A 25,502-nucleotide genomic window follows, 5' to 3' on the forward strand; every position below is an offset into this window, starting at 1 on the left:
CCACCACCATTAATTTTTTCCTGCCGTTTGGCATTTAGAACAGAAGCTATAATCAGGATGCTGAGGTGATGGCAGAAATCAAAAGGCAAACTCCACTTGGTAATGTATGCTCATGGGACTGAGTTAATTCTCTAGGGGTGTGTAGTGCGAAGGGGAAGAAACGTCTGGACCCGCACTTGGTGCTGGCAGGAACAAACCAGCACTGCTGAACTGCAGCGTTAAAGCAGTGACTGCACTTTTGTGGCATTTCCCTTCACTCTTCACAGATGGACCAAGTCACTCGCCAAAAGAAGTGCCACAACTCTGCATCACCCTTCTCCATATAACAAATATAGGATGTACTTCACAGAGCAAAAATCCCTGAATATTCTTTTTGCCCAAGCGTGGCTCCTGTGTGTAGGAAACTATCACAAGTTTAACTATTTAAAAACTGACCGTTCATCTCAGTTGTAAACACTTTCTGCATCCTGACTTCTAAACTAGATCTTATTTTAAGATGGAGGCAACTGAAAATCATCAGATTCTCTCACGACACCCAGTGCCACAAATGGCTTCTGTTGAAGAACAAATGTGAATATCCAGTCCTTTCCAAATACTATTAAACACCCAGAGGTTTATCACAAGCAAAAGCTCAGAGTCGTGGAATTGCTCCAGCCTGTTCAGTCACATTGTCTTTGGAAATATCACATTGTGGATTTAAATGAGAACGCAAGGAAGACTGTGTGCCATGCGTCTACTATTTTTATGCATGGCAGAAAAGGATACAAGGTCAACTTGCTCTGCAGAGACTAATTTGACTTCTGAGTGGATGGAGAAACTGTCTTAGTGTGTCTTGCCCAGGAGATGGCAACCCTTCTTCACAAGCTTTATATGGGGAATTTGAGCAAATTAAACGAAGAACAAAGGAACAGGTGTTTGATTAAAACAGAGGGCTGTATTGTAATATTTGTTTGCCATCTCCTCAAGTTGCAGGATCAGAAGCAAAAAACGTGAGGAATTTTTTTCAAGGAGCTCCGAAACCACCAACAGGCAATTCAAACTTCTTTTGTTCCAGTGCCAGCAAGTTCAGATCTCCTCCCTTTGATTACCATGTTTTCCAGATACCTTAACTGGAACAAATCCACCTGCTGCCTTCTTGCAAGACTGGAGGGGAGATGTTTTGGTTTTGTAGAGGTTTTGTTGGTTTGTTTGGGGTTTTTTTTTTTTGAAAACCAGGTGTTTTACCTCCTAAAGAGACAGCAAAAAGATTAGTGAGGAGCAGTCAAGTTACCAGTAAGAGCTCCTGAGATAGCAAAGTAGCAGTTATCACCATCTGAAGCCAAAAGTATTCTGAACTTACATTTGTTGACAAGGGCTGCCCCCAGCTACAGTTCTGGGAGGGACATCTGAGAGTACGAAAGTTTTGATGAGCATGAGCTGAAAACAAACCAACATCAACTCCTGCCAAAGCAATCTGAGTCTTCTCACTTCTCAACTAGCAAACCTCAGCTCTTGCTCACAGAAGTGGAAGCCAAAGTGTGTTCAAACTGCCAAGCTGCAGTAGCAAAATGAGGTGAAGGGTGTGTAAATAGGGCATGTAAATGGGGCTCCCTGACACAGTACATGCAACCGCTGCATCAATCTCATCAGATACGTGGCTGAACACGAGAGGAAGATTAAGAAAGAGTTGCATTTGCCTTCTTAACAGAAGTAGTAGTAGGAGCCAGCTAAAAGGCCCAAACAGCAATCAAATTTGCAGCTTGCCAAATTGAATGGGATGAATCTCCTGTAAAGGGGTGCTCTGTGATGCACAACCCAACTAAAAGACAGACCATATTTATACTCAGAGGCACCCCACACTGCAGCACTGTAGTTAAGGTTGACCACTGTCTGAAACAGCTCTAAAAATCTTTATTGTTCAAGGAGAAGAACTTGAAAACTGATTGCTGTCAATGTCCTGGGGTTCCATCCAAGACTCTCTTCCAACTGGCCTTCTGCACTACGCACTCCATGTGAACCAGTATTTATCAGTTCCTGCAGGCTAACATTTTCACCAGCATGCCTCCTCTTGAGATCATCTACTCCCCAGGCTTCCAAAATCTGCCACCTCTCTAGTTATTCCTATGCGTGTCATTTGAAAAAAGTCTTCCCTGTTCCTCTTTTGTAATTCCTTGGCTTGTATTAACTAAAGGTTCTGTTGTCCTCTCTTCTCCCCCATCTCTGGGAGTAACCTCATCCAAACACACAAATTCAGGTATCATTCCCTGGGATGACTCAGATATTCTCCTCCTCCAGACTCTTCTGATTTCCGAATGTTTGACCATAAGCTCAAATGCAGGAAGGCTAGAACACAGCTTTCAAGTTTTCCTCAAGCTTTTTTTCCTACACCCCTCCTACTCTTCCTCACTCGATTGCCACCACCTCACTTGTCTCTTCAGATCTGTAATACTGGGCTTACTCAACCTGGATCTCCCTTGGTCTTAAAAACAGAGATTATGACAGCATCACATCAAGTCTTTCTGTTTGTCTTCCAAAATATCGCTTTCCCATCCATTTCCCCAACTAAAACACTTGTTCAGATTCTTATTTCACATCTTGTTTACTGTGATATCCCTTGCCCCCCAGCATTACAGGCTTGTTCAAATATAGAATGGTATTTTTAGGTGATACAGAGCACAGCACAACAGGCTCCTGATCCACAATCAGCATTCCCTAATATGAAGGTAATAAATTAGTAATTGCAATAATCTCTGATCCTGATTTCATTGAAACTGCTAACTTAAAAAGCATCAGCATATCAATTTACAGGCAAACCGTCAACTAAGTGCATCTGAGAGATGCCAAAAAAATACTGTTACTACAATGACATTTACAGAATTACTTTTTCAGCTTAAAGAAACACTATTGTAAGCATGACAACCAAGCACACAATATATGAATAAAACAAATAATAATACCTGATAGTCTGAGGTCATAATAAGTCCACCTGAGGTAGTGGTAGGAGGAACAACTCTCACTTTTTTCAGTGGGGGTCCCTGTGTGTGACTGTTGTCTTGGTTCCCTGGATGACCAGTTCCATTAGTATGGTTATTGCCCTGCTGCTGCTGCTGGTTCTTCTCAATTGTTTAAACACAAAGAAAAATTTCAACTCAAAAGCAGTACATGAAATAACATGAAAACAGGAAATAGTGTGAAAGCCAGTGAAGCATCATGATACTGTTCTTCTAGTACTTACTTTGTCTCCTTTATCATCTGGTTCTTCTTCTGTTAAAAATTCTCGTTTTGGGTAAGGGATTTGACAACCTGCAAAAACACTGCCCCCCAAAAAAGTCTATTTATCACTGTTGAGAACAGAAGGGTTAGACCCGTAAGATTCATACTTCACCCAAGCTAGTTTCAACTTGCCTGAGCCACAGTCTAATGCCTGTACCTAGTGGAGTTTTCCCTGTCTTACTTTCATCATATTGTAAACTTAGTAAACGTATTCACATTTATGTTTTAATCTTCAGTTGCCTCTTATACACTAATTTAAACTCCTAAGAGTTTTCATGGATTCTGGTAACTGGTGACCAAACTGGTGGCTGGAAAGGTATACCACCTGTTAGGTACCTGCAAGGGCACAAAGAGCTATCTTAATGCAGCTATAACGTAATTCACAGTCTCAGGAGTAACTGAATATACTCCTGGAAACTCCACTATTAATAAAACCACCTGGAACAAAGTTTAAAAATAACTAGAAATTTCATCCGTCAATTCGTATGTCATGGTCCACATGAATTTGCTACTGCTAGTGCAAGTGAATATTTATCTGCCCTTAATCAGCAGAATGGATTTATAATAAAGTCTCTGTACACCTGCTAGCATTACTGATTATATGTTCACATTAAAATGCCAACTTATGAGGAAAAAAAAGCCAAACACTGTCCTAAAAGCAGTTTCTGCAAAAGCAAATCATTCACGTGACAACATGAAATCACAGAGACAGGTCAGGAGCTGCTATAAATAACCCAGTAGGTTTTAGTGAAATAATGTCATTTTTCATTAATTGCTTATTAATATACATACCATATTTTTATAAATTCTTGCCTAGATAATGGTAGAGAATCATGCACCTGATATGCTAATAGTTTTCCTAAAAAGATGTGCAACCACACACTCTGGCTAGTCTTGGGGGGGTGGAGGAGGTGGGGTAGGGGATGGGTTCATTTTTAATGAATTAATTGTCTCTAAGTTTTCTTCCTTTTATAAATCTCCCAGTGCAAGAAAAAAAAAAAAAAGAGGAGTGTCTACAGAAAATGGATTTAAGTTGTTAAGGATGAGAGCACAGAGACAGAGTTGACTTCCCCCACCCACTGAATTTACAACAAAGGCTAAGACAGAAAAATGTAAACTAATTAGAGAGTGTCATCTGGCATTCTGGAGCAGAGAAGTGGACCTGCGGGCACTTAGCAGTTGTCTACAAAGATCTGTAGCATGCATAATCAACCTGTCAGTGAATAACAAGATTAGTGCTGCGACTAATAGGATCAAAGTTCCATAAAGCAAGAGATTAATAAGAATGCTACTTAATTTTAAAAACCACAAATGGCATTTTAGTGGTTATAGCTTTCCTTGGTTGTTAAGACAGTATTTAGCTCAATATTCACAAACATATTTCTAGCAGACGGAAAGCACGCATTTCCAAAGCATCTCTGGATGTACTGATAGGTTAACAAACTGACCACTTACTCAGCTGTGGGAAGAGGATCTTCTAAGAAATAGGGATCCTGCATAGCCTGTTCTGAGGTAATTCTCTTTATTGGATCCATAGTGAGCAATTTCTGAAGCTGCACAAAACAAAAGATAAAAAAGCTCTGCATTACCGAAATTGTTTACAGAAACTTCATCGTATTATTTCTGAAAGACAAGCTGATACAAGTGTCTCTGAACTCAAAACCCTAACCATAAATGGCATAACCACATTCTTCTCTCTTGTTAAAATAGCATTTCCATTTCCCATCAAAGAATACCTATTTTTACTTGCAAAGCCCAGGACACTCCATTAGTTCCAGTCACAAATGTTCTAACAAAAACTTTCAAAGCGTTTCCAAAACGTACCAGCACCTTTAATGGTCTGTTCACTTCCCCCAAGAAGGTGTAAAGTGCACGCATTTAGCCTGGTTTCTTCAACTACACTGCACTTAAGAGGAAGCATCATCATATCCTTTTAAATTCAAATAAAGCTTCGCAACTAATAAGCAAAAGCAATTCCATGTCCATTATTGCTCATTATTTAGTATTGTCACATTAGTACATCTCCATCGTCATCCACAGTATTTTGAAGATGTTATATGAAGTCACTCCTTAGAAAATCTTTATGCTGTAAAAGAAAGTGGTAATCAACATGTTCAAAAAACCCACCTGGCCAGAAAACTTTTTATCACCCATTCCAGTATGTGCTTGTTTATTCTGACAAACATGGACTCTTGGACACATCTGTGTGCCACATGCTGCTCAAAAGAGCAGTTGGGCAAAATCTTGAATTTTAGTTGATTTTTTGCATGACCTGATGCAAAATACTCAGGGAAGCTGAATAAGCTTTCTCCTGCATGGTACATCGAGCCTAAGCGCTGGTGCTGTTTCACTCTCAGTGTAAGACCTTGGCCTTTATCTTTTGTAACAACTGCTCAATCAGGTATCAACTACGTGAAAACAATCTTTCCAAAATGCCTGTGTTGGTTAAAGCCAATGAAGATGACCATAAAGTATGAATATACAGAAGACAAGGCAAAGTATAATAGTTTACAAAATAGTTGAACTCAGTTCAACTAAAAAACCAGCAAAACCTTACCCTTTGAGAAAGCACGTTGTACTCTCACTGGGAAGTGTTAACAAGGGGCTAAGAAGCACACTAGGTATTTCCCCAATGCCTAACTTTAAAAAAACCAAACCAGCATGCAAGATGTTTCAGTAACAGGCAGCAGAGTAAAAATCCTAAGGTAATACACAAATGAAAATTTAATAAAACTGACCTAACCAAAGTGAAAAATTAGTATAAAAAAGAGTTATAAACATTGCTACTTAGAAGTACATGCTATAAGAAATGCTTAGGATACATAGCCAGAAACTCTTCTTGAGTAACTTCCAATACCAATAACAGACATGAAGTCTAAATTCAGCACAACAATAAAGATTGAAAGGTAACTCTAAAAGCTGGTTTTACTGTTTGTACTGGGTTTACTCTTCTGCTCTCATTTTGTGCCTATGCAAACATTTCAGAAGCTGTCTGGACTCTATACATTTGTCACTGCAGCATCTCAACAGTGATTTTCAATAAAAAACACATTAGAAACATCATGCTCTCTCCACGAGTGTGAAGATTTTTCTCTGGTTTAGGAATAGCAGACCAGAGTGATTTTATTTAACTCCAGCACTGAAACAGCAGTGATGCATTCTAAAAGTAAATGTTTCTTATTCAGAAGGTTTGGTGTATGTGCATTATTTCTTCCCATCCACCCAGCATTCATTTTGTGGAATATAGCTGTGCTGGACAAGCAACGCATACAGGCAGAAGGAGCTTCAGTTACTACACAGAACAAGGAAAATAGTGAGTTTTCGTGTTTCACTATGGAACACAGCATCCAAGGCAAAACTACACCCTGATACATTGTCAAAGAAGGATTTGTAACAGAAATGCTACACTTCCAACCTATAGCTTTTTTTAAAATCATGGCTCTAAGAAGATAGGCAGAAACTACATATGCAAATAATACTCGTTTCACATTTGCTGTTCATACTTCTTATGGGATTAAATTCACCTTTTTATAACGATCCAGTGTCGTGAAGTACATCTGAACTGGTCATCCCTTTCGCTAGCTATTAAGTGAGCATATACAACCATTAACGCAGACCTCCATGCTGCAGGCAGCTAAAGTTAGAAAGTACATTTTCTCTCCTCAGCCTTCAGTTTTAATGACATGGTTAAGAATATAATAAATATGTATTACCACCATCAATCCAGTTTTGTTTTTCACATCATCAGACTCACAATAAGTTATTTCAGCTCTCCCAGTCTGAATGTAGTCTTTTAAAATATCAGTTTGAACAGAACAATTCTTGTTCTCTCAAAAGCTCAAAAAGCAATCCCAGGAGCCAGAAAAGAGGAAGGCAAAAAAATGAGAGAATTGCCAACACGCTGAAAAACATCACAATCAAAACACTTTGCAAAATTCTGGCATCATTTCTGGCAATTAGGTAATATGGCTGTCCATCACATGCTGACATGATGTGAACAAACATCATAATAAGCAACAGAAACCAGAAACCGTAAGCAAAGTTTAATGATTGTGCAACCATTATCACCCAGGGGATCAAAACTCCTGTTTTGCCCCCTTGTTCAGATGCCAGCACAGAAGTGAATCTTCCACCTATTATTACAAATATTTTCTATTTTAAAAACTGTTCAATTAAAATATTACCTGGCTGAATGACATAATAAAAATGCAGTAGACTTTGATATATCAAGAATGAATGGGACAATCACTGCAGTTGACAGGGACCAAAGTAATCAAAAGGAACCAAATGGAAGATGAAGCATGACTCAGTGAACCAGGATCAGCAGCCACATACCCATTTTCTAGGGCATAAACAATTAAGTAGGGAGAAAAAAAAAAATCACGAAAGCAGAAAAAAACGTAAGTTGCAAAAGCAGGAAGGAGCCAAAGTTCTCTCATGTAACACATCAGTTCTGCATGTGAAAAGAGACCATGTGCATGACTGACTGTCAGTAAAGAGAAAAAAAATCTGGTTAATTCAAGTTGGGAAATCCAAACATTTCATTTTTGGCAATGACAACAATCTCTGGATTTACTAGTCCTGGAATTATTAGTTCTGGCATATTTTTACAATAGTAGATGTAAACAGGTTTTTTTATCCGTTCTGATGCAGAGAGTAAAAGGGCTGTGAGACAGCTTGTGGAAGAGTAAGATCTTGGAGTATCTCTGGAAGAACTGGTACCAAGAGATTTGCTGAACTTGTTCAGGGTCTGGTGGAGGGGCCTAAGGCATTCATTTGGAGTTCAGTCTAGTCTCAAACAGCGAGAGTGCAAACCTAAGACACCTTCCGATTTTGACAGTCCCTGAACAGTTTTAAGATGTTACTTTGGAAAGACCGGGGTTTTAAATGGCATCTGAATTGTTCTGACAGACAACAGTTAGCAGAAAATGGAGAGGATCCTATTAGAGCTAATTAACAATAAACTTGACAGTACTTAGCTCACAATCTATGAGATTCTACGTGTTATTGAACATATGTTAGAACATTGTCATGTTCTACAAAAGAACACGGCTATGTCTACACTACTAAACACCCTGCTTTCTGGCTTGTGTGACACTGACATCATCCAAACTGCACAAAACACTCGCACTTGCTACCAGTTTTTGTAGAGGGGAAGGAAGGCAGAGGTCCAAACTGGAGTGAGCAGGTGAGGTAGCAGTTGAGCAGTGTGTTCAGTTAAGGGTCCACGCTCAAACTCGCCTCCTGGTCCTCTTGTTCAGTACTAACAGATACAGCCAAGGATAGAGGGGTAGCAGTGGCTTGGAAAAGGACCGTACCTTGATTTTGAATTTTAATGTAACCACTGCTTTTTGGTATAAATACAAATGTGCTGAACACATTCAAACAGTGATCACCCTGTCGTGATACCACAGGGAGAACAGAAAAGGTTGCAGTAAGTGTTTTAAGCTATTTTAACATGATTATTTTGTGTCTAGTTTCTTGTTCTATTGAAAACAGTGTTGAAACTTGCAAGACTGTGAGAGCAGATGAGAAATTTCAGGTCGGTTTGGCCAGAGCACTCACAGCTTGTAAGAGAAGCTGCTTCATTCAGAGAAAGTCTTTTAATGGACCATCCAAATGTACAGCAAAGCCTGACCTACTCACTTTTACCCAAGCTTGGTGTTAAGCCAGCAGACTGAAGAGCGGTGAGAAAGAAATATTTGAGCAATCGAGGGAGGGCAAAAGCACTACATTACTTGAAGGTGAAGTCACTGGCCATGTTGTACAGGTTGCTGCACAGAAAAGGTTTTTACCTCAGATCACCTAGGTAGGATATGAACATCTAAAGTGACTGATTTTAATAGGCAGAACTGACTGAGTTTTCTCAGCTATTCACCACTAGCAATAATTCGCCGCTTTCAGATTTTGTTACAGCAACATAAGCTTAATTTTAGAGCTTTAGACTCCAAATATGTCACGAGTCAAATTTGTAGAGGACAAGCAGCATGTTTGTTCTCAAAGATGATGAAGTTAGGTAAGTTCTGATGCACACAGTTGCATATTTTTATGGAACATCTGCCTAGAGTGGTTGATGAGAAAGATCTGCAAATTCACTCAATTTGCTTAAGTGTCCAAGGATGAGGTTTTATATCCAAACCTCATCCTACTCAAAACACCATATTCTACAGATACTTCATGTTCATTGTTTTTTGCTTGTTGAATTCCTTAATAGTATAATTTTTAGAAATATTATTTAGGCTTTGATAGGAATATGAGGTATTATCTACTTGCTATGTCAAATATCTTTTTCAAAGTATGTATTGTCATACTAAAACATAAGAACACCTTGGTCAATACTAAAAATGCATTTCTGAACCTCTGTTATAAATAGTTACATAGTAAAAACTGGATTAATGAGCACTTCAGTTCTTCATATATCAACATAAACCTTTTATGCATTACAAATACATACAGACTGCTCAGTGGCTTCCAATGGTGCTTGGATACAAAAATCCATCAAAAATTCAAAATCTCTCTGCTGAGAGGACTAGTTTCCTTGCTTATGAAACATCTCTAGTATTTCACCAACTTATAACTTTAGAGAGCAGAGACACTTCATAGTAAATGATGCATAATGGTATAACCATTAATGGACTGAGAGCAGCCCTGAGGAGAAGGACTTGAGGGTGTTGGTTGATGAAAAGCTCAACATGAGCTGGCAGCGTGCGCTTGCAGCCCAGAAAGCCAATCTTATCCTGGGCTGCATCAAAAGAAGCGTGACCAGCAGGTCGAGGGAGGTGATTCTGCCCCTCTGCTCGCATGAGACCCCACCTGGAGTACTGCATCCAGCCCTGTGGGACCCAGTAAGAGAGACATGGAGCTGTTGGAGCGAGTCCAGAGGAGGGCCATGAAGATGACCAGGGGACTGGAGCACCTCTCCTGTGAAGACAGGCTGAGAGAGTTGGGGTTGTTCAGCCTGGACAAGAGAAGGCTCCGGGGACACCTTAGAGCAGCCTTCCAGCACCTAAAGGGGATCTACAGGAAAGCTGGAGAGGGACTGTTTATAGGACAAAATTCTTCCCTGTGAGAGTGGTGAGGCACTGGAACAGGTTGCCCAGAGGAGCTGTGGATGCCCCCTCCCTGGAAGTGTTCAAGGCCAGGTTGGATGGGGCTTTGGGCAACGTGGTCTAGTGGAGGGTGTCCCTGCCCATGGCAGGGGGGTTGGAACTGGATGATCTTTGAGGTCCCTTCCAACCCAAACCATTCTGTGATTCTATAACTGCCAGGTAACTTCTTGCAATGATTCCGTGATTCAGCTGGTTATAGTTTTGCTTTTCATCTGAACCTTGAATATACATCCTACTTCAGATCAGTTGCAGTGTATTTCATCTGCTTGGAAACTCCCATTCAAAATGCTCATCCAGTACACCACAAGAATGATGCTCTGACTGAAGGATAAATTCCAAAATTTATATGGAAGAAAAAGTACTTAACAGAAAGAGGTCCTTAAAACTCCTTGGGTCTGATCATCAGAGAAGGTACAGCTTCCAATGACTTGAACAGCTGCATGTCCTCAGACACCCAGGCCTCAACTATTTTCCCTTGTCTCCAATTTATTCCTCTCATCCCCAAGATCAAAAAGCTTCCTGTTTTCTTCCCTCACTCCTGCCCCCAAATTATATATTTACCTTACAATTCTAGCCTGAAACATTTATTCTGAGTTGGAAACATCAAGATAAGGAGAATGTCCATTCAGAGAGACTAGATAAACTTTATATATATATCTGGAGAAGAAAGAATTTAAGTGAATTTTAGAGACTTGAATGTTCTTTAAAGCACAAAAGAAAAAGCCCAATATAGTAATTTCTGAAACAACGTAACGCAGGGACTTCCAGGGCTGAGCAAGTGTATAATTTTAACTGGAGTCTTCATAAAAAAAAAGTTATACATTCTAGAGAAAAGTCACTCTTGTAAGAGTACTAGGAATTTTCCTAAGAAAGCTGCAAAGGATTAGTGCACCAGAAGACATACTAAAGCTTTAACTTGACACTTGAACAGGTAGTTCAGAACTCTAAGTCTGTAAGATGTAAGCTTAATAATGAATATGTAAAAAAATTAGGCATTTAGGATTTTTTAAAAAAATAAAAAATAGGCTAATAAAAGCATGCAAAGCAGCAAATTATCTAAGAGCTGCAGCAACATGGAAAATATAATTACATACTAAACATAACAAAGACTGAAAACTTCTGATATACTCAAAACAGAACCTAATCCAGTGAATGACTCATGGAATCATTTTATCAATGTGAGATGATCAACTAGTTTTGCAATTCTCAGATTGCAGAGTATCAGTTATTCCTAACTTGATTTATAAAATAACGTATAATATTTACGAAATAAAGTTAGTCACAGCATACCTGACATCAGCTCAACTCTCACTTTGAACAACTGTAACTTATATGAGGGGTTTGATTTTTTTTATGCATGCAGGAACTTACCAAGTGGAACGCCTTACTATCTGGTTTAACTTTATGTTTTTCCATATATTTGATAAGGCTGCAGTTGGTATACCTAGAAAAGGAAAAAAAAAGTGACATTTCTAATATGCAAATCACCAATACTACAAAGCTTTCTTAGTAGTCACAATATATATTAATAAGAACAGTTTAGTCTCTATTGCTAATCCATTAAGCAGGGAAAAAAACCCACAACTACCAACACCAGAGATTGTTTACAAATCATGCAGACACTACAAAAATGCATCTCTTTCCCTCACATGCTTGTAAAAAACACATCACACACAAAAAGCACACCAGACAGCAACCTATCACTTGGATTTAAACTGCCTTTTAGCAATTTTATTACTATACAATTTCATTCTGTGTATTTCTAATGCCAGTAAACATGGAAATAAATAGTAAGCCCATTGTAGCACTCTCCTGCAACGTACAGGTTGCTACGAGAACATCCATGAATTCACTTTGTTGAAGAGGAGCTCAGAAATAAGATTTCTAAATGGTTACAACGGCATGGCAGATGCAAGAAATGTATGTAGCAGTACGGCCCCAAATCCCTCAGCATGGAAACAAGGCAACAGGGAAGGGGCTTCAGTGCAGGTATTAGACTCTGGCAATGTGACAGCAAAATTGAAAGCTATTCCTTTCTTCAGCCTTCATAAGCTACTGCAGACACCAAACCTGGCAGTTATACCCACTGTTTGCTGGAAACAGTGTAAGGTTACCAGATCCCTCTTATGCAGCTATCACAGAAAAATCATTTCCAGTACCACAGATTTGGAAGCAGCTGTGACAAACTGGGCTTTTTCTCTCATGCAGGGAAAGGCTGAGAGAGCTGGGTCTGTTTAGCCTGGAGAAGACTGAGAGGGGATCTCATCAAGGCTTAGAAATATCTAAAGGGTGGGTGTCTAGCGGATGGGGCCAGACCCTTTTCAGTGGTGCCCAGTGACAGGACAAGGGGCAACAAGCACAAACTGGAACACAGGGAGTTCCATCTCAACATGAGGAAAAACTTCTTCACTCTGAGGGTGACCGAGCACTGGGACAGGCTGCCCAGAGAGGTTGTGGAGTCTCTTTCTCTGGAGATATTCAAACCCCACCTGGACGTGATCCTGTGCAACCTGCTCGGGGTGATCCTGCTCTGGCAGGGGGGTTGGACTAGGTGATCTCCAGAGGTCCCTTCCAACCCCTACCATTCTGTGAATCTGTGATCTTCAGAGCCACATGGGGTCTTACTGGCATCACCCGCTTCACACCTGCCACCTTACCACTTACAGGCTGCCTCTGGCTACTCTTTGATTCCCGCCAGCTCAACAGGCCCAGCTCACCATTATCAAACAACTTTATTTTTCTTTTTTCACAATTTAAGTCATAACCATTTCATAGTCCTTGTTTGGAATCTACATAGAAAACAACCTGCGCTACAAGAAATTTAGGGTAGGAGGAAAAAGTAAAATATGCTTTCTTAAAGTTCAACTCAAAGCAGACTTACGTGTTTCTCCGGAAATCTTTCATTAAAGTTGAATGTTCAGGCATCTTTTTTATGTCTTCCCAATCTTTATCTGTAAAATCAATATTTATTAATAATTTTTTTTCTTCCCCCCCCTTCCCAGGTAAAACAACAGCTTTCCACGTATCTCCATAGCCCTGATTTTTTTTTTTTTTAAGTCTGCTTCTCTAACCTTGCATTTACTTATTTCTTTGTACTCCTTGGCTCATATTCCTTCATCACCTCTTCACATTACCAGTTCCAGTTGTGTGCTAATTAACTCAAGAACTTCAAAAAAAAGAAAAAAAACAGCTCCTAGCTACAGTGAAGATCACCATATGCCCAAAAGACAACACAGAAAAAACAAAACCACACCAGCCATTGTGCTTGCACCCTTCAGGACTGTTATTTAATTTGTTTAGGCACAGTCATGATCTCGGGACAGGAGTACATAAGACTCCCACGAATACTGTCTCCTTCGAAGGGATTTTCCGTTCTGACAGCACTGTCTTTAGTTACAGGAAAATGCCCAGAGGTACTGTGTAAAATTCTGCTGTCTCAACCTAAAAGAAATACTGTTAGCCAACAAAAGGTCAAGAAAAAGTAGTATTGGCACACTCAAATTAAAGAATATTTCATCTCAATTTCTCTGTGTAGACAAAGCCTAAAATGGACTTAAAAATAAAGCAAAAACCTCACTACCAGCACCTAGCCTCAGATGTATTACACTAACTCCTGAAAAGGCTCTGTGGGCAGGTAGTTTCATTCAAATCAAATCTTTACTAAGTCTTATTCCCACTTGCAGAACTGGGAGCTTAAAAATATTAAGTGAATAATAAATCAGAGATTGATTATTTAATTATTATTTATTTAAAGAAAATATTCTCCTCATTGTCTATCCCCTATCCCAAAGACATGTGAAACTGTTTCAAATATGGCAAGTGTCAATTAAAAAGAAAAAAAAAATAATTGCTGCAATTAAATGAAAAAAATATTTATTGGTAAGAACCAAAGACCTTAAAAAAATATCAAATGCAGACCATTAGAAAGATTTACACCAATGAGAAATCAATAAGAGGATCATCTATTTATGTAAGCTACACAAAGAGAACATAAAACCCAAATGAAGTAAGAAAAGCATAAGAAAAGGGTAACATTCTAGGCTAAAAGCAGAAAAGGGCAGTATTGCTTGAAGGAACGAAATTAAGGGGGATTTTCAAGAAAATAAAAGTACTCAATACGCAAAGGCAACACTTCCAGGAATCTCATACAGCGGTATAGAAGCAATGAAGTACATACAGGACTAAAAAAAGGTCAAAGGGAAAAATAAGAGCAAATTTAGTAACAAAATTGTAGAACGACACAAAGATAAAGACCACAAAATTAATGTGATCGGAAGAAGAAACTCCACCAGAGCAGTAAAGAAAAAGATTATTAAGAGCAGAGAGCACAAGCAGTGAGGAGAAACATGACCAAAAAGTAAAAATAAGGCCCCTGTTATTCTGACGTCTGCAGTTACATGAACACTAGAAGACAAAGCATTAACTGAAAAGCTGCAAGACAGCCTACAGAAAAACAAGGTATGACCAACACTGACGGGAAAATGCAACAAGTGATATCCACATTGTAATTTGTTTCGGTTCATGCAACCAGTTCTTTGTTCCAATTTGGAATAAAGACATTTTCTCCATACTACAAGCTTTTTACCGAGGGGGGGTGTGTGGGGGGAAGAAATACCCTCCCCTCTACTTCTAAATACTATGTTTAATTTAGCATGAGTTAAATATCTGCAAAATATTCACTAAATGTAAAGATTTTTTCTTGTTTCATGCAATCACTTTCCAAATCTATAATCAATACTGAAGAAACACAGAAATACTACTCCTGATTTTTAATCATCTACCATTAAACACGATCTTTTAAAATTATAAAACATTGGTACATGTATACACAGAGATTATCCTATCATTAATGATAGGAAAAATATCTAATGTGGTCATTAGATTCTAAATTTATAACTCATGAAATAAAGATTGTGTTTGAACAGCTTTGTTGCTTTGATCAGTTGCCACCTTCATATGAAAAGAAAGCAATACCACTATCTTTCTTTGAAAAGCAGTGATAAAAAAAATATAGTATGTACCTGCAGGAAATCCCATTACATTGAATATTCTGTCCAGCTGGTCATGGTGATAAGGATTACTAGTTTTGATATCTTCTTGTCGACAATGGAATATTGGCTCTGATGTTAGCAGCTCTGCAAATATACACCCTATGGCCCAAATATCTTTAAAAAAGGAGAACAGAAATAAAAAAAAAATCAAATTAATCTTTCCAAAAGCATCTTTGTGAGGTAGAATGTTAGGTTTTGGCTTATCAGAGATAAGGTCCCTGCACTGAAAATTTCAAGTTTCTATTGTAGAAGTGCAACACTTTCTCAACTTTTCCTTTTAGCTACAGATAGAGGTACGCAATTCAGTAACTACACAAGAGCTGAGAGAGTATCATACAGGTTTTTAAAGCATAGTTACCATTTATTGCTGTCCACACATAAAATACAAATGAAGAAAAGCCAACCAACGTCTTGCCCATTCACTGCCATACTGTCCCTGCCAAGAAACGTTCCCTCGCTCATCAGCCACTGGGTTTAATAAGTATTAAATGACCCCAAAAATACAAGTTAAAGAGCAGTGATATTGGAATAAGCCAAATGCCACCTATAAAACCCTGTGGAAAAAGAGTAACAAGAAAATTGCTCCATGCATATACACCTCACCCCTTTTTTCATAACATTCATTAAAAAAACAAAACACAAAAAAAACCCCAAAACCCAACCCAAAACCCTTTGTGTTTTAACTATTGTGTCCCAGTCTGCAAAATCAGATAGCCTGAATCTTCCCAGTTGTTTTCTCATTTTTTTTCTAGTATATATAAACACAATTTTTAACTTACATAGAGTTAATGCTACACTGAACCTTGAGTGAACAAGAAAAGGTCATGAACAAGGACAAAAGCAAATTATGCAGAGAGCATAACCCCATTACTCAGTGTTTTTTTACAGTCAGTTTTTATCTACACTGAAAAAAATTATGTACTAAAGGCTATGACCGTCCATGCAATTTCACATGCTGCAGGCAGAAGAAAATGCCAATAAAGTGAAGGAACATGCAAATACAACCGAAAAAAGCAGTTTAAAGGAACATAAGGAAATATATTTAATCTATAAAAGAAATATAGTATTAACAGAAAAGTAAATGCCAATACATTTAAGTCAAACATTAGAATTTTTGACAAAAACACTGACACGATCTTTAAAAAAAAATAACCGCTAAGGTCTGAGGAAAAAATTTCAGGTTACAGAAACAACATGTATGCTGATGTACAACCTCCATGTTTGTGCAAAGTAAGCAGAGCATTGCAGGGGAAGTTATTTCCCCCAAAATGGTTGCCATGATCTTTGAGGTCCCTTCCAATCTAAACCATTCTATGATTATATGAATTAAGGGGTGAGGAGGATGCAGTATTAAGCTGATGTAACTAATGGCATCCTCGCAGCGTCTGTGTTTTATGAGGTTTGTTTTTTTCTAGAAATGTCTGATGCAGTGTCACAGACTAGCCTGTTGCGTGACTCTGACCACATCTCACTACTTCAAGCAATTCCTGTTCATGCTTGTGCTTTGAAAGACACAGAGAGAGGCTAAAATGCAGCTTATTTTTACAGTTTAGTTTCAGTGCAGCCAATATATTCTTCATTCTGTGCATTCCATATTTCACATATTTATTACGCTAGGTAAAAACCTCTGCAATGAAATTAATGCACTGTGCTTCATCATCATCACAATATGGATTCTACTAATAGTTTGAAGACGCACCCATATTTTGTATTGCTTCTAATAGCATTTCTGAAAGTCTCGTGTCAAAGCCATTAAACTTATATTGCATCGCAGGGCATTTGGAGACAAAACCCAGAAATATTTCATTCCCATATACAGCCAGAGACCATAGTAAACTAAACAATTTATCAAAGTTTAATATTTCTTCAAGAAATCAGTAACATACCTTTAACTCAGCTACTGTCCTTTGTACTATTTATCAATGCTTTAATATTTGGGTACGCTTTACATAAAAACCAAAATAGTAAGTTTTCGTCCAATTTACTTACCAATAGCTTTGGTATAATGCCTTGCTCCAAGAAGCAACTCTGGAGCTCGATACCAGAACGTCACAACTACTGGATCCAAGTCTGCTAAAGGCTTCAGAGGTGAATTAAATAATCGGGCAAAGCCCATGTCAGCTGCAAAATTCAAAGAGAGATGCTTTAAAATTTCAGGAAAACTACCAATTTATTTATTTTTTTCAAACGAACTGAGTGAGTTTACTTCTTAGTGCTACCATCACTGTGCTAAATAAAATACAAATGCAGACTGTAGCAGAGCTGAATTCTGTGAGCAGATTTCCTTAAAACTTTTGTAGAAGTTACTGGATGTCATCACCTATAAAGTATATCATTATAAATCATTACTAACATGAGCAATTTAGAACAAAGAATTAACCATTGTTCTGAAAAAGTGCATCAACTCACTTCTCTCAGGACACTGGTAAATCCTGACTCATTTTACCTGATATTCTCTGGTAAAATATTCTGTTATTACAAGATGGTCTTTCAAGAAGCAGCATTTTAAATGTGAGCAAAATGCAGGTTCTGCAAAGGTTAGAATGATTTATAATACATACGTGCACATCACAAAAGCTCCCTCATTATGAAGTTAGCTGTAGCAAGATTTCCTTCACACAAAACCAGCGCCTAAGCCTACAGCATCTGCCTCCCTGCTAATTTTCTGTCAAGATGTATTTCCAGTATCAATACCAGTACTAACTACCATTTAGGCTATGATTTTAAAAATCCATTTGGGGGCATTGTATCATTAAAACTTGCTTTTTAGAACTGGTAGTAACCAACTGCCTAGAAAGCTGTCTGAACTACCAAATATAAGTGATACAGTAAAAAAATGGGTAGAGACTAAAATATGCACTTTCTCCCACCGAACTGCTTTCCCGACCCACCACCCCCCAAATCCCAAGACAGAGGGACTCTGTGGTGCAGGGACATACACATGCTGAGAAAGACCTGAATGAAATGAGATGAGTAGCCATTCTGAGGGAAAAGGACCTTCGCGCTACAGCTCACTGGTTGAGGGAAAACTGCCGTGTAAATATGGCTCTCTAACTCGACTACGCAATCCTTAATCATTTTTTTTTCATATGCATTCCTATTTATGACTGGTTTAATACATTTAAAAAGAGAAACATTTTACAGTTTTCTACATTAAAATAGCGATTACTCAAGATATGATCAAGTCACTAGTAACTATGAAAAATAAGGAAAATTGTTGGCGGAAAGTGAATTTATGACTCAAAATGACACAAAAAGCCTATAATATTATTTTAAGTTAAATACCAGTTATGTATTTTTTAGAAAAATTAGTTACACTGGAAAAGTGGAAGCCCTTGGTATGGGTATAACTTCTGCATTCTTTTCCTGCTGCGATAATATCTTAAGAAAATAAGAAAAAAAAAAATCTACGTTTTGATAACACACTTAGAAATCCAGGGTCCCCCTCCCTCTTTCCCTGCTGGGAATGGATGGCTCAGAGGACTGGTGGTCCGATACAGAATCTTTCACCTGTCCGTTAACAGAGTCTGGCTAAATTTAGTTGTACTCCAAGTTATTCCCAAATTAATTCAAAACTAAGAATTAAGAAATAAATGGGTGGTCTATGTGCAATTACTAGCAAATAGTTGTGTACAGCAAACATCACCACCACAGTTGAAAGTGAACGTGCCTAGAGGATGACCTACGTTCTCCATTTTGGAAGCAACTGCTCCGTGAAGAATAAGGTAATAGGAAGAAATTTTCCCTTCCGCTGTTCATGCTGTACCTGTTTTGAACGGAGAAGACCTCAATCTCTAATGTCAACCTTAAACCTCGGAAGGGCATTAAAAACTTTCAGGGTAGGATCTGCAGAAGCGTTCAGCCCTGGTCCATCTGCTCCCTGGATTTCAAAGGGTGAGGGAAGGACTAAAACAGTACCGAAAGCTCCAAGAAAATCCTACCCCAAATTCATTATACTAGTGATTAACAATATAGTTCAGATAAACAAAACAGTAAGAGTACAGAGCAACAATGCAGAAGAATAATCTCATAAAAGAAAGCCAGAGGGGAGTGAAAAAGATGAACTAGCTTTAAAAAAAACACCCTTCCAAATGGGGCTGCATTACCATAACAAATATAAGTAGGCTGTGCATTAGCAGTCTGCTATCAAAGCACTGCCATGCTAATGCACAGCCTGCTATAGCTTATTACTGTTAGACTACAGTTAATTTTTATTTATTTATTTACTTTAATTTAAAACAGTTGAAGTTCTACAAATTATCCTCTCACTGTGAACAGCAGCTCCCACCAGAAAATGTTAAAATGGTGGGGAAAGCGTTGGGTCCTTCCTACCCTGGTACACCCCAGTTTGAGCATTTAGCAGTAGTTTTCACTAAGCATTTTGGCTGGATTATTGTGTTTTCTGGACTTTTAGGATCCCTTGTGTTTATTTCCAAGGGACCTGTCTACTCTTTCAAGAACAGTTTTTGAATGCCGCCTTTGATTACATTATAAAATTTAAGGTTTGTAGTAATGAGTAGTTCCCTAGTTAGGTTTTTATAAGCAGCAGCAAGATAATGTCATGGCACTACAGGAGTAAATGGAGGAAATTTTAAAATCCCGTTTCTTTCTCCTCCTTTCCCTCCTAGCTAGCTGTCATCTTTATCCCCATATCAAAATCCCCCACCCCACACAAACACCCACTTAAACAAAATATAACGACATTTTCCACCTTTTATTGATGAGGCTACAGCATTTCATCATCAGAACTGGTGCATGGGGCTAATATCAAGAAGCCAGTCACTCAGAAAACAGCATTTAGGCAATGTGCCCAGGCACATACTAGCAATACAGTGACTACTTTAGGTGGTACAACTGCACCTTCAGAACATTCTAACTTAAATGCTACACTGGGACTTATCAAAGATATAAACATACCAATTTTTACTCTTCCTCGCTCAGGACCTTCACCCATAACTAAAATATTAGCAGGTTTCTGTGGAAAAAAAATAAATATACAATACATATACCACGATAAACCTAAACATTAGTCTCTGAAAAATTAGTTAAGCTTTGTTTTGCCCGTTTTAAACCAACTTTGTTTTGATAAAAACGACGAAGTTTCTCTGTCACAGTAAAGCTGTGCAAGGACCCAGACACAGGCTCTCCCTGACTGCATCTTCCTCACGTTTCTTTTCGGCGTTTCTGCACTCCAGCGCCACGCTCCCTCACTGACACCCTGGTGTCTGTCCTCAACTTGCATGAGCTGGCAGTCGCCGAGCCGCCGAGATTCCTACCAAAATTGCCCTAGATCCTTTTGGCGGGAAGCAGTCCCGTTGCTGCCCACCACCTGCCCCCCCCAGCACTGGGATGGGCAGCCAGCTCTACAACATGTTTTGCCCAGGGTCATTAGGCACATTTGCAGACACATTTTACATAAAAAATACCTGAGTGAGATACAGATTAAACATTACCATATCACTTTATATTGGAGAGAAAAAAAAAATCATCTAAATTATTCCTGTTTACAAGTGTGTACCAATTCCGACAGCTGCAAAACTGGAAAGCATTGCCTTTACGTTATTTTTCCTCTCCGTCTTCCCTTTCTTTCTTTTACTAGGGAGGCAAGTTAAAGAATTGAGCTAGAGTTCAGCTGGTTAGAAACATAACCACTCGCTTCTTAGTCCTACATTTCTCTGCCGTCCTGTTTCTCATAATCCAGTCTCAGCATCTGCAGTCAGAAGATTCCTCAAATGCTAACACTGTTTATATAAATCAAACCTGCAGTGCTTATTTTGAGGGGGAAAAAAGTCAGGAAACTCACAACTGAGGCTGAAAATGTACGCTAGACTTGTTTTGAAATGGAGTGATTTAGATACCTGTTCACACTGTAAATCCTGGACAAAACAGGGGCTCCTATTCAGTTGTGAACTGTAAGAACTATAAAGCTGAGTGAGTTACAACTCTTGCTTTGCTTTCCCAGTTTAAATTGATTTGAAGAAAAAAGTACCCCAGCAAGATAGTTTAGGCTACCTAAAAGTTAATATAATAAATCCTTACGTCTTAGTGTGATTTACCAATTCTCAAGTCTTCCTGAATCTATCAGGCTCTGGTGTAAACACATTCAAAGAGACAAAAGATCACAATTTGATATCCATCTAGAAGTAATTCATATTGTGTAAAACAAGGTGCAAAAAATTAATAATCCAGTAAAAAATTCCCTTGAGAAACTTATTTACTACTGCTTATGAAAGGCTCCAACATGGATTTCTGAAACTGTACAATCCACGTACAAAATACGTAAAAGGAATTTGAGGCGTTGCACCTCTTCTCTTGAGAGCAGGTTAAAGACAGAAGAAGATGTTGTAGCTTGACTGTGATCAAAAAAAGGTAAGATATATCCCATTATCTTTCCAACAGCAATAATAACAGATCCAACTTGGGCTGCAATAGCTCAGCGATACGCAGAACCACCACCATCCCTTTTTCTCTCTTTTTTTTTTTTTTTTTTTTTTTAAAAAGGCATACACTCCAGGTAAGTACTGCTTCAGTATAAAAAAAAAATGCAGTATGTGGGCACAAAGCATTCAATTTTAATTGTTTTTAGAAAAGTCCTAGAAATAAACAAGCAGCATAAATCTTTAAATTCAGAGTTAATGTTGAAGTTTAAAGCAATTCAAACTGCTAGGTAAGAAAACACATAATTTCACCACAAACCATTTTATTGCTACGTTGTGACTCAAAAATAAGCATATGTTTTACAAAAGCTGCTTCAATATATCTGGGGTGTTAATAAGCTACATGCCTAATTAATATTTTTTGAGTAGTTAACGATACATTACACAGGCACTAAAATTCTTCAAATAAATAATACACTGACCTAAAGTATAATTTCCCCCCCCTGCATTTTCACAGGTTGGAAATGCTCTACAAAAAAATGCTTGTAACATCCTCATGATATTTTTACCTTAAAGTGTTTTACTATTTGGATTTTGATAGGGACAAGGAGCCATATGCACGCAAAGACTCTGTTATGCCAGATGATTAATCAGCACAGAATTGGGTAACAATTCCTGCCCCACAGACCTTCTACCCTAAGTTCAAGGTAGGTACAAGGTGAGAAGAGAAAGCACAAAGAAATGAGACAGCACTGGTTAGCAAAATAAATAGCAACAGCCTGATTCACACTCAGATTTTTTTTTCCCCCTCTCAGGATTTACAGAAAACATTTAAAAATACAGACAATTTAGAAATCCGTGTAGGAGTCTTCTAAAGCCGCAAACTAAATAAAAACCCCTCAGTTGATCTGGAATAACCATTCACAGTAGTTCATCTCTTCCTAGAGTCAAAGGCCCTTCACTGAAACAGCTCTGTTTGAAACAGAAGAGTCTTACTGCAGACAACAATATTTGTATAGTCACATCACAGTAAAGAGAGACATCACAGTTAAAGACTAAAAAAATGAAATTTAAAATCAGATCTTATTCTGAAGGTTCCCATTCCTAAAATCATTGCATCAGTAGCCTGGAACAACATTGTTAGTTGAAAGAATTTTCCAAACGATCATTAATCAGTATTTAAATTCAATAGTGGAATATCTATCAAAGTAGCACAGAGACAATGTTGGTGTTCCTAAAACATAAACATTTTGAGGACTCTCTGAAAAAAATTCAAGTCCACTCGCAAAAGTCAAAACGTGGCCAGGGATTCTTGTAGATATCTTTGAGTCAAGTCCACCATCTGGAGAAAAAAATAACTCTGCAGATTTGTCTCTTCGGGCAACTCATTGCATACTAGAAATTTATTTGCAAAGAAAAATAAGCAGTTATTAGAAACAGAAGGGAGAAATCTGGACAAATTTCAGTTTAATTCATTAAATTTCAGTTTAATTATCCAGAGAAAATGAAAGTTTAAAGTGTTTATTCAAATCACTTGGGCTGACCACGTGAACAAAAATCTATCAGCAATTTTTATATTGTGTTCTGAAAACACACTACTTTACAACAGCTATCATTTGCTTATAACCACAAATGATCAACTTTAAAAAGTCACTTATTTTTGTTCTAATAGAGGCATATTTACTTTTGCCTTCAAGTAAAATAATTTGCTCATGCCAGACAAATGCAGAGTGGCCTTGTGACCATGGCACAGCACCACATCTTATCTGGTCCTAGATCTGACTTTGTAGGACTCCTTGTGACTCCTAGACAAATCCTAACCTTGCGCATTTAATCACTGTTGCTACTGAAGAGAGAACAAAGATGCTCGTTGAAATATTTTTAGGCGCTTCTAATTTAATCATTGTTTGCAAAGTGCAAACAGAAAGAAGCAGACTAAATTCAAATAAAGGAGCTAAAAAAACCAGAGGCTATACCAACAGGTTCACAGATTACAAAGAACTTCAGGCAGTCACCTTCATCCATCTGCCTGACCTGACACAATACCGCACTCTGTTCACCCTGGTCCTATATAGCCTCTGATGATGAAGGCAATCTACTCTCACTCCACCCTATTGCAGTGTTTTTCCTTTCCTTCTAACACAACAAATTAAGTTCCTCCCATTACCTCTTCTCTTACACATCAGCAGAAAGAGCAGACAACCGCTCCTTCACTGCAAGGACTGCTTCCACTTCTGAAGATACACATCTCTCTTCAGCCTTATCACCTAGATTAAAAGAATTCTCTTCTGCTCAGTGCTTCCTAGTAGGTTATTTCTTCTGGATGTATGATCATTCCTGTTGCTTCCCTCTAGCTGTTCTGCCTTAGGCCACCTATTTGTTTGAAGTCAAGTGCTCCGCATTACACACTGCTCCTGCCTAGGCTTCACTAATGCCAAATACAGTGGAGGGATGGTTTTACACGCCTTGCACAGCATCTTCCACTTTATACAACCCCGGTATGGTATCTGGCTTTGCCTCACTGTGTAAAGCTATTGATTCATGTTAAGGTTACAAGTCATACATTTTCTTCACATTTTTTCTGCAGGACTGCTACTTATTTGGGTTTTGTTTTTAAATATTGCTTCTTAACATACACTGACTGTGTGTTCATTCAGAGGGGAAACCCAGACTTTAGAACTTATTTGGTTTTCTATTTTGAAGATAAAAATGCAAACATGAAAATTATACAAATTTATGTCTTGATGAGATGTGATCATATCTAAACCAGACAGCATTCCTGTTGATCACAGCAAGTTATTCATAGAAGTAGGAGGTGATTACTTATTCTATGTCCTCATACTAGATGTTTAGAAATCACAGGACATTTTCTCATGCTCCAGGAAAGGTACTCTGCTGTTGGGTCCTCCTTCCACTAAGTTCTACTCATCAAAGCAGTGAGGAAAAACCCTGGCATTTTTCATAGAATCATAGAAATCATTAAGGTTGGAAAAGACCTCTAAGATCATCAAGTCCAATCATCAACCCAACACTACCATGCCTACTAAACAACGTCCCAAAGTGCCACATATACACGCTTTTTGAACACCTCCAGGGATGGTGACTCCACCACCTCTCTGGGCAGCCTGTTCCAATGCTTGACCACTCTTTCGGTGAAGAAATTTCTCCTAATATCCAACCTAAACCTCCCATGACACAACTTGAGGCCATTTCTTCTCATCCTATCACTAGTTACTTGGGAGAAGAGACCAACACCCACCTCACTACAACCTCCTTTTGGACAGCTTAGCCATTGTTACTACTTCTAGCATTGAAACAGGTCTGTAGGATCTATTACTCCATGTATTTTTTTGCTACTAGGCTGCTTCTGAACTTGTTAGTTTTTAAAGATTCATTTTAAACATACCTATCTAGCAACGAGTAACCAAAATCCATTTGAATTATTTATGGTATTAGAATGTAGACGCTACCTTTTCCCCCCTCACACTTAACTGTTTGCAGTAGTCCCACGTATATTTAAGAACAGACTCACCCTCTTTATACCTCCATTTTAATGCATCTTTTAATAAAATTTTAGTATCATCCTAACTCATTTTCATTTGGACAATTCCACATTTGAAAGTTTGGCTAGTAAAACATTACTCAGCAGAGAGTTCACAGTGATGGGGCAAGTCACACCAGTGACTTTTGTTAACTACTGATATTTGTGCATC

General features: G+C 38.3%; 1 protein-coding gene across 8 annotated transcripts in view; it reads right to left on the reverse strand.

Moving 5' to 3' along the window:
* The window catches only part of CDK8 (cyclin dependent kinase 8), an 85,372-nt gene that overhangs the window by 2,582 nt on the left and 57,288 nt on the right, over positions 1 to 25,502 (reverse strand). For 3 of the 8 annotated variants that reach the window (XM_075742129.1, XM_075742131.1, XM_075742132.1), the window contains 8 exons: positions 20,330 to 20,387; positions 17,402 to 17,533; positions 15,383 to 15,526; positions 13,243 to 13,312; positions 11,733 to 11,805; positions 4,708 to 4,805; positions 3,215 to 3,293; positions 2,937 to 3,095 (listed from right to left, as the gene is read on the reverse strand). In XM_075742129.1, coding sequence (XP_075598244.1) covers positions 2,937 to 3,095; positions 3,215 to 3,293; positions 4,708 to 4,805; positions 11,733 to 11,805; positions 13,243 to 13,312; positions 15,383 to 15,526; positions 17,402 to 17,533; positions 20,330 to 20,387 — 813 coding nt within the window. Of the gene's footprint in view, positions 1 to 2,936; positions 3,096 to 3,214; positions 3,294 to 4,707; positions 4,806 to 11,732; positions 11,806 to 13,242; positions 13,313 to 15,382; positions 15,527 to 17,401; positions 17,534 to 20,329; positions 20,388 to 22,358; positions 22,378 to 25,502 lie in introns of those variants that run through there. The other 5 variants (XM_075742135.1, XM_075742134.1, XM_075742136.1 and 2 more) reach the window with 3 other exon arrangements.

The sequence above is a fragment of the Balearica regulorum genome, chromosome 1, assembly GCF_011004875.1.
Source record: "Balearica regulorum gibbericeps isolate bBalReg1 chromosome 1, bBalReg1.pri, whole genome shotgun sequence".
Classification (NCBI taxonomy): Eukaryota; Metazoa; Chordata; class Aves; order Gruiformes; family Gruidae; genus Balearica; species Balearica regulorum.